Below are 17,189 nucleotides of genomic sequence, written 5' to 3'. Positions count from 1 at the left end.
ACACACCAAGACACAGAGTTGATTCAATGGGCTTGAATCTGGAAGTATCTGTATATTTGTTCTGTTTGCCTCAAAAATAAAGAGGAACTATTTAACGCTATCTAAAAGCATAACTTTAAAGCATTTATTCAAGCAGTTTACCACGGCTTCTTTCATTTTGCTGTATTCTCAGTAGACCAGGATATTTCCATCAGATTCCTCGGCAAAAACCTTGAAATTGTTTGAGTTACATAATACAGTGTTGTACCGGTGATGGGACTAAAAATAAAACCCTGTGTGTTGTGCCTAACTACAAGTCTCCTGACTTACAAACTACTTATGTATACTACAAAAATTGGCATCACTCCAACCAGCCTTCCCCACGGTATAGCCTATCACAATGTGACTGGCCTAAAGCAGGAGGTCTCGAACTGCAGTGGCCACAAGAATCACCTGAGTTGCTTGCTTAAAATGCAGATTCCTGAGTTCCACACCCAGAAATTCTGATTGAGTAGACTGAGGGTAGAGCCTAGGAATCTGTATTGAACAAGCCAGCCTCTGAGATTTGGTAGCCAGTGGTCCTGGCCAGTACTAGTTGAAGACACACCTTGCTGAAGAGAGTTTTCTCTTGTGTTAGTATATACAGACTAGGAAATAGCTGTTGTCACTTTGAAATAGCGATCCACCCCCTACCATCCTGCACTTTGTAAGGCCTCAACTGAGGAGGTGTTTCCAGTCTCTTGAAGCAGAATTTACCAATCCTATACAAACAGTGTCTTTAAATGTAACTAAATGTGACTTGATTACCAAGGTTCTAGTTCAGGTTTAGTATGGGTTAAGTGTACTAGAAATTAAACCGTTCATGTAGCATTGTTAAGAGGAAAATGTTTGAATTGCATAGCTAAATTAGAAGCAGTTTAAATTTAGGAATGGCCTCGTGCCCAGCATTAGATTGCCTCTGATTTTGCTGTTTGAAGTTTCATGACCTTACGAAACAAAGTGGTAGAATCCAGAGCTAGCGTTCCGGTATTATAATTTTTTAAAAAATTAGATGTTGTCTTTTGTTTCATTTGACCTACCTATGAAGATTACTTAGTTCCCAGCCCCTTTTCTGCAAAAGAAGGTTATGATATGATAAACAAAAATTAGTTCTGCTGATTTCTGGACCATGCTGCATCCTATTTTGTAAATACTGTGCTATGGGCAGCACATTTCCTTCTCATTTTCTGAGGGAGCTAGTAATGAACACATGCTGTCTCTGTTCCCGCTCCCATTTTGTTCCTTCATGGTATAACTTGAAAGGTACTACAGGATGTAGCAGATAAAGATCTGCCCTAGGCTAGAAAGAAAAAATATCACTGATTTGTGCCTGGTGACAATATTTGAGTTCCTCAGAATCCAAAATAAAATAAACTAAAAGAGACTACAGTTTATTTTAGCCCAATTGTTCTTAGTATCCCAGGTCATTCAGAAACTTTAGTCTCTTCTAGTTTCTTAATTCTTTGGAATGTGGCTTGTGCTCAGGTGTCAAGTCACCCTTTCATCATGCTGACCCTGTGAGAGCTTTTCACTTCACTTTGTATTGGTCACCATTCAGCCACTTCCTTGGAGCCACACTAGCTGGCCTTTTCTGTCTCACCAGTTCGCACATGGTAGCATGTGAATCAGGGTAGTTAGATAGAAGGTAGACCAGAAAACTTTTCCTCATACTTCTTGATTAGATGAATTTGAGGAAAGACCTTGTGTATAGAACTACAGTTTAATTTTCTTGAAAGACTGATCATTTTACATGTGTGTGGAGAATACTTTTAACATAAACTTTTCTAATTAAAATTATAGATATACAAGTATAGAGGCGAGAAAAGGTGTATCTGCGCTGTGTATTATTTTGTATACATAAGATTGGCATTTCCAGATAACCAAGCTTAAAACAAAAAGTATCCCACTTTTGGCCAAGTAGACTTGCATGCCAACAGAAAGACATTATGGTATTAAAACCATATGCAATTCTAGCCATATTTTTCTCTTTTCTCTTCATGGGTATTGCATGATGGTATTTCTAATACAAATACTAATATGCTTTGGAAATAATGGCACTCGCAGGTCTTTCATCATATTGTATCACTGCTTTATCATATTAGGCTAATACACTGCGAGAGTTGGTAGAACCTCTCCATGCCAAATCGGATCCACTTCTGTTGGCACTCAACCCATTGGACTCACAGATTGATAAGCTAATGTTTAGAGAATTTAGATCGGAGAGAGTCGGCACGACGCAGACTCAGCATCAACCTCTTGCAAGCAACTAAAATGGCCTCGTCCTTGCTGTTTATAACAGAAAACAGACTTTTAAAAGCTTAGATCATCAAGTGTTTTGGATTGGGGGCCTCCCTAAAGGGATATTAAGAGGGGCAGGCCACTCTTAAGAAGAATGCGAGCTTTCTCCACTGGGACTAGCGTAAGATCAAAGCCAATCAAGATGGAGCACAGTGACAGAAAACTGCTGTTTCTGTGGGAGAACAGAGGGGAAGGGTATTGACTGGGGAAGGGCTCAGTTCTGTTCTCCTGACACAGGAAAGGAGAGGGATCAGCTCCAAAAACTAGAAAACCCTGGCTGTTTAATGGACTCTTCGGTGGCCTCTTTAAGGCAAAGCAGAGAAAGCAAATTCTGTGTATTAAGTGTATTTTGCATTTTTAAAACTTGACGTGCTGTATTGTACTAAATTAAGTGTAATCTCTTAAGGCAAGGTATACACACCTGCTCTGAAATACTATGTTTATTCTATTATAAAGTGTATTCAGGTGCAACACAGAGACTGCTTTCGGTGACACTAATGAAGAAAATTCCACATGCCAGGCTTTATTAGATTCCTCAGCTAAAATCCTAACTTTCTCCTTACTTTTTGGCACTTGTATACAAATGGTGTTGCCTCATAGGACAGGCATGAGCTATTCTTTTCTGTAAAATTTTCCAAATCTGTAGGCTGTGGTTTTCACTTTTGAAAAAGTATTTTGTCTGGTTGTCTTTCAAACTAGCCTCAGATATTATTTAATACTATGTAACTGGGTCCCTTATGGCTCAATATTGCTTATTTTTCTTCTGTAGTGGATGTGAAATTTCCTTTATTTAGTTGGATAAGATACTCTGTAATAATTTCAATGCTAATTAATGGATATTTCATACTGTGCAATGAACAGATAATTTAACATTGTATTTGAAAATGTTTTTTTTTCCTTCCTGTCGCCGCAGTGTGTGCAGTGTGTGGTATTGCATAATGTGAATACTTGTAAAAATATAAATTACGTAAAAATAAAAATATGACCAATTGGTATCAGATCTTTTTAGATAGCTAAATAATTTGCTAAATATGCTTGATAGTAAATATCTTTCTAAAGAGAAGTAATCTATGCTTCTTTCTCACAAATGGAATTTGTGTTGTGAATAAAATCACATTGATCTGCCTTACAGTTGCCTCTGTGCTCTAACCATTTTAATGTGTTTTTTTAAGTATATATAAAAATGATATATTTCTGGTATATAGAAATGCATCAAAAAGCATTTTGTTGGCATTTAATACTAGTGGGATTGTCTTGAGTCTTTCTCCCTGTTTAAGTCATAGTAAAATTTTATGATATGAAGAATTTTAGTTTTTTCTCATTAAGGAATATGGGGACTCCACAATAATTTTTAAATATAATCATCTCTTAGCTTGTTTAAACTGTCCCCTTTATGAATTCCTGCCTAAAAATCAGGTACCTTGACTTCCATGTCTCCATTAGTTAAATTTTCTGAATTCTGTGGGTAAATATAGAATCTGTCATTTATGTTTGCGATTGTCCTTCAGAGAACCTTCCCTTGGGGTCAATGAATTAATGCCAAGGACACCAAGCTTTTGCCATCTGAACTGTTTGTCATAAAAACTACCGTAATACCCTGAAAATGCAATCATTATCATATATTTGTGGCATTAAACCGCATAATTCAGCAGAAATTACATGCTTAGAGATTGAAGTGTAGAATAAGCTTCAGCTCTGTCTCTTTTGTCACATCTTTATGGAAGTAAGCTTTACGGTTGTGCAGAAGAAATTGACAGACACTGGTATGGGCTGTACTTAATTTCGGTGAAGCACAAGGTCATTCCTACAGGGATGGGTTTCACATGTTCTTCTTTAAAAATACACTTAGTAGTATTGGTGGACTCATTCAAGCTGTCCTTTTTAAAAAAAGGGTTTTTTCCTCAATTTTTTTATCAGAGAAATTGTTATTTTGCCCAAAAGAAAATAAATTAATTACTTCTAATTATGAAAAGGGTAGTTGATTACAGAGTGACAAGTAAAAGTCAGGTTTTAAAATCTTATGCTTTTTTTTCTGATGTAACAAACTGCCCTCCCCCCAGTTTTACAGTGCAAGGCATAGCTAGTTGACATATAAAAACGTGAATAGAGAGCTAATCTTTAATTATCAAACAATTCAAATTACAGTGTAAACTCCTGAATACATAATCATCTTTAGCTTAAAACCTACAAGCATTAAACCTATCTACATTAAACCCATTAAGACTTTGTCACCTTACGTATAAATAAGTTGTTCATTATGGCGCACTGGTAAATTAGTATTCACAGAAAATAGTCCTGTGTCTCAGTGCAAATGTTAATTGCCTTTCATGGAGAGAATAGTGCTCCACATGCATGATGCCATTCGCCTGGAAGCCTTAGAGCACTCTGCGGCCGTACAAGAACGAATGCCTCTCACATTTGACTGGTGACTAATGCTACTATGTCCAGCCTTCTCTCCCACTTGTGACTTAGCCTTTCCCAGCCTTCTGTGCTCATTACCCAGCTGTGTTGTGGAAGGAACAACTGTTTCCACGAGGACATCATTGTCCAATTTTAAAAGAGCACAGTTCCCTTCCAAAACATGTACCAGAACTGATTATTCATTGTTGGCTTGGTTCTTCAAGAGCCCGTTGGCATACTCGTTTTGTTTTGTTTTGTTTTCATTTTTTACTCTCCTTCCACATTGTCATTGCAGAGGCAGGGAAACAGCAAGGACACCAGAATGACATTTAGGTCGTCACGTTTGTATTCTGCTCTCCTTAATTTTCACCAGAGAAACATGAACGAAATTATACAAGAGACTGGCATACAAATTACACAGTCACCTGATAGGGAGCCCTCTTTGGAGTACTTAGTGTCTAAAGTAGAGAAAACCATCACTCATTTTAAACGTTGGGTGCATGAGACACCATGTAGAAGATTGGGAAATGCAAATGAGAGTGAGGCATATATGCTCAGGGAAAGTCACAATCTAGGTCTCGGAAGGAGGGGACACATGGGGTGAGGTATGGAAAGAAAAAACATTGGGATTTCTCCTCAGGTTTCATATCTCATTTTCTCAAATTTCTTTTCTGTCTATAATAGGCATGTCTATTAATATAGAGTAATACATATATATATACGTTATCAACAGAAGTGTTTTAACTGGTACGGGTGTACGATCAAAAAAGTTTAAAAACCACTGGGCATGAATGTAAGGAAATACATCAACCAAACACCTTGTAGTATTTGAAGAAATGCATTATCATCTGCTAATAAGCCATTTGCAAGAAAATTCCATCCAACTATTATTTTGCATTGGCTAATCTTTTCTTTGAGCTTTTCTTTATCACTACCTGGAGGTCATTTGCAACCTGAAAGAATCAGACAGACAACGAATTATTATGATGCTCAGCACATTTCTGGAGTCACAGTGTTTCATGGTGTAGCTAGAGTATAAATGAAACAATAAAGAGGGTCTTCTTCCAGCCCTGCCACTTATGACACAGCCAGAAATGACCCTACCTTGGCTCAGAATACAAGTTATCAATAACTTCCTCGTGATCCTCAAATCTATCAATGAAATTTTATATATGAAAGAGAACTTTGTATGTTCTCTTTGCTTTAATAAAATTGGAATAGAAAAGTGTGTCACCTGATGCAGGACTAATTTATGTGTTGTAAATGTAAATATAATTTGAGAGGGAATTTACTCCTGCATAGGCCCAGAATTCCTGAATAAATTAAATACAAATTAAAATTTCATTGTAGCCGTGATATACTTCCTCATTGGGAGTCACAGAAGGTTCCTCTATATGTCCTGTGGTTTGCATGTGGTGTTCTACACTTTGCCAACTTTCAGAAAACATTCATTCAAATTACAAAAGAGCTGGGTTTGGGCCAGTGCTCCAAGGGCTGAACTGGCACGTTGAAAGAAAGTCAATCAGGAAGCAGACCTCACCAAGTGCTTGCCTCCTCTTCCAAAGCAAGCCTCTTCTAGAAGAAGAAAAGCAAGGGTTTAAAAGAGAGAGAAACCAGAAGAGAAGTGAGAAGGAGACAAAGAAGAAGAGGGCAAAAAGAGAAGATAAAGGTGCTTTCACATTTTCAGTTGCAGCGGTAGCCCCAATTGACTTAATTGGCATTCATCTGAGAAAAAAAATCAAGGAAACCAATTGAAAATTATAAAAGAAAATAAAGGTCTGTTTTCGTCTTGAATGTTGAGTTCTGTGTTGTTTTGCCTGTTGAGCACAGTGAATCAGATTTATAATGTGACTCTGCCCCTCACCCCTCCTCCTTTGAAAATAAAAGGACTCTTTGTCTAGTCCTAAAATGTTAAGTAATTGGTGGCATTTTGTGGTAGCCTGGCACATCAATCCTTCATCCTTCCTCATCCCACTACTGTGTCTTGTGCTGCATATGTGTATGATGTGTAGGGGTGGGGGAAGAGGGCCTGACTTACCTCTAATGACTATTCCATTACTCTACTTGGAAATGTTTCTGTGTTCCGTCTCATTGTGATTCCCTGTTCAAATGTGCTGCCCAGAGATAAATCCATACTCGATTCTTCTTATAGCTGTCAAACCAGGTTCTTTGTAGAATTATGTTGTCCTTTGGTTGAACGCTTCCCCCCTTTAACGGCAAGAAGGGAAAAAAGGCTTTCAGTTTTTAGCTATGTTTGTCACTTTTTATATGAAATCTTTACCTACCCTTCTTGAAGTAAAACTACATTGAAATTTTCTTTAAAAATCAAGCATCTGGCTCAGTATTCCACAAACTTTAAGAATTGAGGAGAAAGAAAACTCGGTAAGAATGTTTTTTCAACAAAATATATACTCCCTACAGTGTTAGGTAATATGGAAGAAGGTTATCTTAAAAGAAAAATTTACTATGTGAAAATACTTCTGCCTCCCCTAAATCCTAAAACTAGAATCTGAATCCCTTTTTTCTCTATCTTCTTTCAAGAACTGGAAAACTAATAATACATTAGGCTACCTGATACCTAGACTATTATGATTCACATCTGTTGGGCCTCCCATTTTTCCCCCACCCTCTGCTCTATAAAATTACATCTGGCTTAAGATGTAGTCTTGCCTTGAGGCAAAAAGAATGATAACTACTAAATAATTCCTCAGGGTTCTTTCCTGGCCTATGATTTTATGAAATGGAATTATGCTGTTCAAATGTATCCTTGTTTCTACAACTCCATTTAGTTACTCTGAATGAGCTTATAATTTTGTGCCTTCCTGGCTCCAAACCATTCACAGTTAAAATTCCTTATCTCATTTCAATCTTCTTCTTAGCCCACAAGGCAGTTCCTCCTTTTTACAGTCCTCTGTCCCCCCACCCCCACCCCTCAAAATCCTCTAGGTGTTGCAAACATCGAATAATGAACCAACAGAGAATTAAAATGCTGCTGTTTAAAGGGATTTTTGTATTTCTAGATTATAGTTCCAACTTAGATTTTGATTAGGAAGTTAAAATTTGTTATAGAGGAATTAGTGGTAGCAGGTGCTGATAACAAAGACCTTTCTAATAGGACTCAATAATCATACTTACCAATAGTTGCTAACCTCAGCAGCAGAGCCAAAAATTGAATATGAAACTTAAATGAAGTGACTTTTTCATCCTAAAGGTGATCCCCTCAAGTTAAGGTACTGTGTTTGTGGACTTTGGTGGCAGTTTTAGGTACACGCTTTAAAAAATTTTTTTTAGAATGCTGCATTTTAAACGAGTCTCACAAATTCATTAACATCTACTGTTGGATACACAGTTCAAATGACTCCTGACAAAATTGGCAGTCTAGAATTCTTGTTAAAATCATGGATTCTGGAGCAAGACTGCCTAGTTGGAATTCTAGCTTCACCACTTACTAAATGTGACCTTGAGCAAGCTACTTCCCTACTATAAAATAAAAATCAAATAGATCTACTCCTAGTACTGCTGTGAGAATTAAATGAGATCATGAATGTTAAGCATTTACCCTACTGTCCGGCACATATAAATGTTAACTACATGACTACCAATTAGGGCGTCTTTTTTTTTTTTTAACTATGTCAGAAAGCCTAAAATATTTACATGGACCATGATGGAATGAACAACATTCCATATTTACTTCTTGGGCCAATGTAATTAGTATGCCTCAAATAGGACTCTTAGGCTCTCTATTAAAGGAAATGTGTACTAATAAGAAAAAAGTATCAAATTGTACACTTTGGAAAAAAATAAATAAATAAATAAATAAATAAAAGAAATGTGATATAACCGTAATCCTATCTCCCAATCCAAGCAAAATCCAAGTTCATCTTTGTTTATCATTGAGAAAGATACGACATCATTATTCAGACAATTCAAGAAAAATATGAGAGTTTTGATTTGTTCAAATAGATCTAAGATTATTCCCGGAACCAGTCTAATTTTTTTTTTCTCAAAAATATTTAATTGGAGTGTTTTCTTCCCAGGTCTTTCAAATGTTAAGTAGCTTCTTTTAGTACATGCCAGATTTTTGCTTACATTTGCATATAAACATTCCCCTATCTCATTCTAATTAAAGCATTATTATTGATGATAATTTATGATCATTCACTATATTTACAATGTGGCAGGCATTACTATGGCAGTCACATGAAACCTAAGAATCCTCTACGGCACACTATTGGAAGATTTTTACAATCACATATACTCCAGTGAATGCCATTCCATCTTATGAAGTCTGGAAAAATGTAAAAATCAGTTCATTCAGTATTACTAAACCAGGAGAGCTCTGTTACTTAGCACTTCTATGCTTATCACTATAATGATAAGGGATATTCATTAATGTTTTAAAATATTAAATTATGTGCAGGATTGTTTCTGTGTTGTGTACCTTTTGTACTCTAATTCTTTGAACTTAATGGACTCAAGATATGTACAGTGATTTGCTATTAAGAGAATATTTTCTTAATTAAAGCATCCTATTAATTGATCATTCTAAAATGTAGCTAGTCTTACCCAATATAACTAGCAACTGTGGGTTTGGTGGGTTTTTGTTTTGTTGTGTTTTTTTTTTTTTTAATGTAAGAGAGTGTTTTCCCAATCATTCATTATCCTGTTTTTCAGGGTTTTTTTTTTTTTGGTAGATTTTTGGAGTGTCAAATAACTGTTTATTACACTGAATTCATTTCTCTCTCTCTCTCTCTCTTTTTTTTTTTTTTTTTTTTTTGGACATTGTAGGTGAAAGTAGGGAAGAAAAGTTAGGAGACTCTTTGCAAGATTTATATAGGGCATTGGAGCAAGCCAGTCTGTCACCACTGGGAGAACATCGCATTTCAACCAAGATGGAATACAAGCTATCATTTATAAAGAGATGTAATGACCCTGTGATGAATGAAAAACTACACAGGCTGAGAATTCTCAAAAGCACTTTAAAGGTAAGATATGAAATGGAAAGAGAAATTCCTTTTAGGAGATTCATTCCTGAACTCAAAGTGGATTATCAGATACTCTAGGGGACAAAATATAAGGTGGTGGTGGGGGGGGAGAGGGGGGAGGATAAAGAGAACGAATGTGAAGCCAAGCTGTTTCTCTAGCGTGGTAAGTGTGTTTGGCCAAAAGGAAATAATCTTAACTTTTTATTAACATCTCAAAGCACTTACTTAGTTCTAGGAGAAAACAGAATGTAATTAATTTTTTTTCCAAAAATGCAGAGCTGGTGTTATTCCTCAGTCTTTTGTTTTCCTAAGATAAATATGCCATGTCATGGAATTAATATAGTTATTAAAAGAACACAGCATGCATGCAGAATGCGATAGTGGGTGCTAAAACGGTTTGCGATAGTTTGTGAATATCTCCTGCAGCACATTTGGAGTGAAGCCACAGTGATTCATGTTCCATGTAGAAATTTTATAATTGTTCTGTGTATACTATCAGTTTCCAATTCACATGTTACTTTCTTATCCTACATTTCCATAAGCATTTACATTGTCTCCAGTCTTCTTATTCCATCCCCAGATTGGGGAGGAGGTGGTGATGAAAGGGAAATAGAGAGGCAGGAAGTTGAAGAAGGAACCAGAAAAGTCAGCCCCCTCACTGTGTGTATATCAGGGGATGGGGCCTGCCATACACACTCTAAGCAGACCCTGCGCCCTGGAAAACTCAAAAACAGAAAAGAACTATCATGCAGAGCTTGTGATGTGGTAATTTCGTGAAACAAAAGGTCAGAGAGCTCCTTTAGGAAATATTTCAGATCTATAGTATGCTGCTGAGGTTTTGTGATTTTGAAACAGAGGTGAGTACCAAAGAGATAAACAAAATAGGAAATGCATAATTTGAAAAAATTTCTGGTAGCAAGCAGCCAAGTTGTCAGAGTCAATTAGCTTTCAGCTGGTATTCATGCGAATACTATTACAAATCCATGGGACAATTTAATGGCCTTTTGGTAACTAAGACCAGAATTTTTAAAAGAGCTATAATATTCGTAAGAATAATTATAGTGCCTGACTCTAGTCTAAAGATATCCTCACCCTCCCCTCCTCCCAGAGCCATATACCCCACCCCCATTCAGGTTCAAAATGCCAACTGACTATCTAGCAAAAGGAGATAGGACACTGCAAAAGTAACTCAAGACAGAATGTGGTAAGCCCGCTCAATGGCAGTGATCAAGTGTTATGGGGACTTTATATAAATGAAAGAGAAAACCTTTTTTCCAGTTGTTGAAGGAAGTCTTCAAGAAATGAGAGGCATGTGAACTGGATATTAAAGAATGAGGAAGGTTTCCATAGGCAGAGATGGGAAACAGGCCAGGCCACGAGAGAAAATAAGCCGTACAGAGTGGGCAATACGAGGCAGGCCAGAAAAAGGTACACTAGGATCTGAGTCTGTATAGCTGACTTTGAGTATATCAGAGCTGTTTCTTGTGGGCTTCCTAATATTTTGCCTATTAACTTTTTATTTTAAATTTTAAGGATAGTCTGTCCCTGTTGTAACTGTTGAATCCTTTTGCTTTTCAGGCCAGAGAAGGGGAAGTAGCCATTATTGATAAAGTCCTAGACAATCCAGACTTGACATCGAAAGAATTCCAACAATGGAAGCAGATGTACCTCGATCTTTTCTTGGATATCTGTCAAAACACCACCTCAAGTGACCCATTAAGTATTTCTTCTGAAGTAGATGTAATCACTTCCTCTCTAACACACACTCATTCATACATTGAAACGCATGTGTAAGTGTATTCTGCCCTCTGGCCGTCTGGTACCTTCTGGTACTTTGAACAAGTATATAAGGTAGTTTTTATATCAACGTGTGGGACACTTGACAAGCTATACTTAATGTTACCAAACTATATGAAACAAACCCTATATGGTCATAATACCACTGTCTTTAATGAGCATTTGTATATTTTATATGCAGTTAGTGCTCAGCTTATGTTTACCATGTGCAAAATCAACTGTCTTCAATGACTTAAAATTAACTTTTACAGACAACTCTGAAGACAAGTGGTCTTCAAGTAGAAAAAACACAAAGGCGGTTTTCTATCTAAGGTCATCTTTTCTCCCTTTAATTTTATATAGACAAGACTTCAAAACTAAATCACATTTTTTCAGGTGCAGACATCCTTGTGGGTGGGAAAGAATTTAAACCTTTTTTATATTTATTAAAATGTTCTAAGAATTTTCTTAAACATTGCACAAAGTTTAATGCTGTAGTTTTATTTTTGTGAAATGTAGATGCGCATACAAGAGTTAAGCAAAATAGAAGAGCATCAACATAAGAAAAGTTCAGGTATCTAATATTCGTCTTAATAGTCTATTAACTTGTGAAAGCTGGTTAATGGAAATACTATTCCAAATCCATGGGGACACTTAATGGTGTATCAGGGCAAAGCTTTGTAAGATGTTTTTGTAACTGAGACCAAAATTGAAGATAGAGCTGCTTTATTTTCTTGGTTTAAATCTTCCTTTATTTTTGTAGTGATGAAATGCTGATTGTGTACAGAGGAATTTGAGAGTGGATTTTTTAAAACACACTTAACTCACCCAGAAAGGCAGCTAACATATGTGTGTGTATATATATATATATGTATATATATATACACACATATGTAATTTCAGCCCAAACTCATGTTTTTAAACTCCAGCTTCTAAAACACTACAAGATATAAATGTAAATGAATCAACTTCCCAGTTAGGGTCCAATTTTCCCCCTAGTCCATTAGTTAAACTTATGTAATTATACTTCAGGCAGGGAAGTAAAATATGTTTAGTTACAGGCTAATGTACGTTCTAATATAGAAAACAATGTTGAAAAAGAAAAATGTACCTCTCTCCTGAGGAGCAAGAGGATGATGGTCATTCAGAGATACATTACATTGAATTATATGAAACAATTTTTACAGGTTTTTCCTAGTTTCATTTGTTCTATAGAGTGGATGAAGTCTATGAAAAAATCCTCTTCATATATTTCCATTTATAAGCATCTCGTTTTTGAAAGTGATCACAGCATGATAATGACTGTGCTGCTTTTTAGTGTCTGGCTGCATAACGTATAAGTCACAATTTGCTGGGTTTTAGTTTTGTTTTGTTTTGTTTTTTAAAAGGAGGAAGAGACCCTCCTTTACTATTCTGTATCCTAAAATCTACTTCTAATCAGCTTTATACTGTTGCCTGTACAGCTCAGTGAATGTACTTTCATCTCTAGGAGTTCAGATATCAGTGAATATTTTTGCTGTAGAGGAGAAAGTAAAAACTCCACAGCGGGGATCTTTTTCTTTGCTTTTGAAACCACCACTGAATCACTATCGTTTTGCAGACTTTGCACAACTGTACAGGAGAGTGGCCTTTCTACAGCACATTTTCAGTAATCCTATATTTAGTCAAAATGGATAAGAAATCATGTATTAATGTTTGTATGGAATTTTGGGTCCAGTGTAATATTTTTATCATTTAAAAAAAAACCTATTTGTAAAAACATTTATTTACTGCATGGATATTGACGCACATTAAATTTGTGGGATTTTGTATATGTAAAAGAACCAAAACAAAAAACAAAAAGCAAAAAAAACAAAAACCTCTTGTCCTAAAATGAAGTGTGCTTGTTACAGGTGTTTAGACTTGTTGATGTTTACTAGACCAAATGTGTACACTTACTTAAAAATATCTGTACCTGATGGATGTGTCGTGGATACAGTGGCCAGGTCATGCCCTGGAAACAGCAAGCAGTTGATGGAAAGACTAGCTATGTTGCTACTAAGCGGCTTTTACTTTGGTAAAGTTGGCTCTGTTGTTTTAAATGGTAAAAATTAAACTAATGAATTTTAAAAGACTCGTGGCTAACCTAGCATGAAAGAGACCTTTTAACACTATATATCTGTACATTTTATTGCATTAGTTTCAAATCTAGGAGAGAGGCAGCACTGTAAACTGAAGTCAAATAAATTCAGCTCTTCATGAACCCTTATAAAGCACCTATTTTATTCATGCAGTTCTCATCACATTTCTTTGTGACCTAATCACACAGCCGCCGCCACCCCACCCCCGGTTACAAGTTTTAACTTTGTCATTCCTCTGGTGGTACAAGCCAGAAGAAGCACCTGTCCAGTGTATACAAGAATCTTCTCTGAGATCCTGCAAAATCAAACTGGTTTCCCATTTACCGGGCACGAATTTTAAAATTTCACCTACTCCTCTTTCCTTTCTCTGTGATTCTTTTGGGAAGGTGGGGGGGGCTACCATCAAAAATAAACTTAAAAACATTTTTTTTTTACACATATTACCTACAGCATGTCTGCAGAATGAACATTTAATGAGGATGAAAGAAATAGGGTCTTGTTTTTGTGATATGTTCCACTAAACCAGAGAAGCCTGATTATTATGGATAAGGGCTGCAGAAATAAAACTTAAAACCAATGAGCTGCTAAAAGCCAGGGCAAAGGCAGACTACGGTCAGGAAGGATGAAATACAGAAAAACTTAACCTAGGTTATTTTCTCCAAAAAAAAAAGGGGGGGTGCTTTCTTAAATATTTTTTTCCTCTCAGTTCCATATCTATATTAAACCATCAGAGCAGAACTATAACCATGATTCTGGATCATAAAATCATAGTTCTCCCTACAATGATTGCATGTGTTTAACCAAGGCACTTTCCCTTCACTATTTATTCAGATAATGCCATCTTCTAGAACCATTTATTACAGTCTTTATAGCTAACAATGGTCTGGTCTTGTATATAACTTCTTATGGTATGTATTTGGCTGTTTGGCACAAAAGTAATCACTGTTTAGTGCTTGGAAAACACTTTAACTACAAGAGGGGAAAAAGGGTCATATTTTATTTTCGAAAGTCCATCTCTAGCCCAGCACGAGAATTTCTAGAAATTCCCAGCCCACTGGAGATGATTCATATATTCTTCTAAATTTGACCCGTCCTGCCTCCCATTCTCAGAGTAAGGGGAAATGTTCCTTTTTGGCCAAGCCTAAGGAAAAGTCCACGGGGCTGCTCTGTAAGCCTGGTCAGGCGCGACTTGCTCTTCCCTGGCCTGGAGGCTGCACTAACCCATTAAGCCCAGCACTAAATCTGGCGCCTCTCCGGGCTCTCCCTCCCTCTCCTCGTCCCCACCCTCGGCCAGCTGCAGTACCGCGCACTGCAGGCCGCTCCAGGCCCAGGGCAGCGCGCAGCCGATGTCCTCCCAGCGGTCCAGGTCGAGGTCATAGCCCACCACGTTGCGGGTAGGCACCTGGCGTGAGTCCCGCCACTTCAGACCGCCCAGCAGCAACACCGTCTCCTCCACCACGGCCAGCCCATAGCAGAAGCGGTCGTAAGGTAGCGGCCGTAGCCGAGTCCACTGGTCGGTGCCGGGGTCGTAGCGCTCGATCTCGGAGAAGGGCTCGTAGCGCCCCAGAAAGGCGAACACCGCGCCGCGCAGTGCGGCCATGTGGTGCTCGAAGCGGGCCATGCCCATGGGCGCCCTCTTGCTCCACGCCTGCTCCCCGGGGCCCAGGGAGAACACGTCCCGGAGGCTGCTCGCGCCTCCCTCTCCTCTCCCCGCCTTGCCCCCTGAGATGTACACCACGCCGCGGTCCCCGACGGCCCCCGCGTGGCCGTGCAGCGCCCGCGGCAGCGCCCCGATCACCGTCCAGCGGTCGCGACGCAGGTCGTACATCTCCACTGAAGCCAGCGCTTCGCCGCCCGCGCCCAGGCCCCCGACGGCCAGGAGCCCCTCACCCACTGCGCCGCACCAGAAATGGGCCCTCGCTTCCCGCATAGCGGGCACCGTCGTCCAAGCGTGGTAGCGCGGGTCGTAACGGTGCACTTGGGCCGTGACCGCCCACGGGCCGTCGGCTGAGGGGGAGGAGGCGCCGCCCAACGGGCTCTCCCCGCCCAGGACGAACAGGAAGTTGCCCGCGGTGCACACGCTGTGCCCCAGTAGCGGAGCGGGTAGCCGCGTGAGGGTGCGCCAGCGGTGGTTATACACATCAAAGGCCACCACGTCCTGGGTGAGCGCCCACTCCTCCTCCTCCACCTGCTCCTCTTCCTCCTCCTCCTCTTCCTCCTCTTCCTCGGGCTCCGCCGCGGCGACCCTGCCCCTGGCTGCCCGCCGGGGCATCACGACCTCCTCAGTCACCACCTCCCGCCCCCTGCTCCCTCCGACCAACAAGATGCGGGTTTGAGGGCTCCGGACGCTGGTCTGCTCGCCCTGCAGGAGCGGCTGGCGGGAGGGCGACGTGTGGTAGTTGAGGGCCTGGATGATGAGCCCCTTGACCCGGACAGGCAGGGTGAGGCCGGAGCCCGAGTACACGCGCCGCAGCACGTCGGCGGGCACCAGGCCGAAGCGGACGCGCTCGAGCAGCGCGGCGCAGTGGGCCAGGCGTTCGGCCTCCGGCTCCTGCCGCAGCCAGGCCAGCGCCAGGCCCAGCAGCCGGGCCTCGGGCACACGCGCCACGTCGGGGGCACCCAGCACGGTCCTCAACGATGCGGGGTTGAGCTCCAGCAGCCCGGCGGGGCCTGCGCCCCGTGCTAGCAGCTCCCGCAGGTGGCTCACAATGCAGTGCTCGGCCGCGCCCAGCGTGTGCACCAGGCCGAAGCGCGCCGCCACGTTGGCGGCGAAGCAGCAGTTCTCCGGGGCCAGCTGGCGCTCCAGGTATCGGCCGCACAGCCCCAGGGCCTCGGTGACCTGCAGGTAGCTAGCGGCCTCCAGCGTGTCCTCCACGGTGTCCATGGAGAGCGGCAGCCAGGCGGTGTAGATGAAGTCCAGCAGGCGCTGCAGCCCGGCCGCCGACGGCACGTGCAGGTGGATCACGGGCGCCCGGGATTCCCGGGTGTGGCTCTTGAACAGGGCCCTGAAGTAGTCGCTGGAACACGCGAGAAGCGACCTGTGCGCCAGGAACTCGCTGCCCTCGGCCTCCAGCGTCACGTCGCACAGGAAGCCCTCGGCGCGCAGGGCCTGGTAGCGGGTGAGCAGCGCGCCGCCATGAGCTTTGCAGTAAGACAGGAAGTAACTCATGATGCCCAGGGCGGGAAGCGGCCGGGCCGGGGCTGGGGCCAGCCGGGCGCGGCTGTAGGCATCCCGAGACAAGGCGAGCCCCTAGCAGGGGGCCACTTTTGCCTGCTCAGCTTAAATCCCAGGCCTCCTTCCTAAAGGTCCGCAGATCTCCCAGTACCCCTCTCAGAGCAAATCCGGTCGAGGAACGGTTTCCAGAAGCCCCTAGTAGCGGAGGGCACGGAGTTTGGAGTCTTCTGGGAGGTGCAGAGTTCGGTTTCGGCGCCTGCCGAGGCTGCCGGCGCGTTGCCCAAAGCCCCCTCCCCGGCCCAGTTTGGGGAGCCCACACCTGCGCGCCAGGGGCCGCAGTGGCCGCGCACCGTCACCTGGAAGGGCGGAGCTGCGGGTGGACTGACTCCGGGGTGGGTACTGGATCTCCGACGGCTC

At 41.1% G+C, this 17,189-nt stretch overlaps 2 protein-coding genes across 5 annotated transcripts in view; one reads left to right on the top strand and one right to left on the bottom strand.

Annotated features, from left to right (window-relative positions):
• The window catches only part of CNKSR2 (connector enhancer of kinase suppressor of Ras 2), a 281,792-nt gene extending 269,993 nt beyond the window's left edge, over nt 1-11,799 (top strand). For all 4 annotated transcript variants that reach the window (XM_057719237.1, XM_057719236.1, XM_057719235.1 and 1 more), the window contains 2 exons: nt 9,505-9,701; nt 11,280-11,799. In XM_057719237.1, coding sequence (XP_057575220.1) covers nt 9,505-9,701; nt 11,280-11,495 — 413 coding nt within the window. In that variant the 3' untranslated portion in view covers nt 11,496-11,799. The remainder of the gene's footprint in view (nt 1-9,504; nt 9,702-11,279) is intronic.
• Nucleotides 11,800-13,676: 1,877 nt separating this feature from the next.
• KLHL34 (kelch like family member 34) lies at nt 13,677-16,766 on the bottom strand. Its single transcript, XM_057718932.1, has one exon. The coding sequence runs from the start codon at nt 16,764-16,766 to the stop codon at nt 14,814-14,816; it is 1,953 nt and encodes a 650-aa protein (XP_057574915.1). The 3' UTR covers nt 13,677-14,813.
• Nucleotides 16,767-17,189: the final 423 nt, after the last annotated feature.

Source organism: Hippopotamus amphibius, chromosome X, assembly GCF_030028045.1.
Source record: "Hippopotamus amphibius kiboko isolate mHipAmp2 chromosome X, mHipAmp2.hap2, whole genome shotgun sequence".
NCBI classification, from domain to species: Eukaryota; Metazoa; Chordata; class Mammalia; order Artiodactyla; family Hippopotamidae; genus Hippopotamus; species Hippopotamus amphibius.
This window is presented reverse-complemented; position numbering and strand designations above follow the sequence as displayed.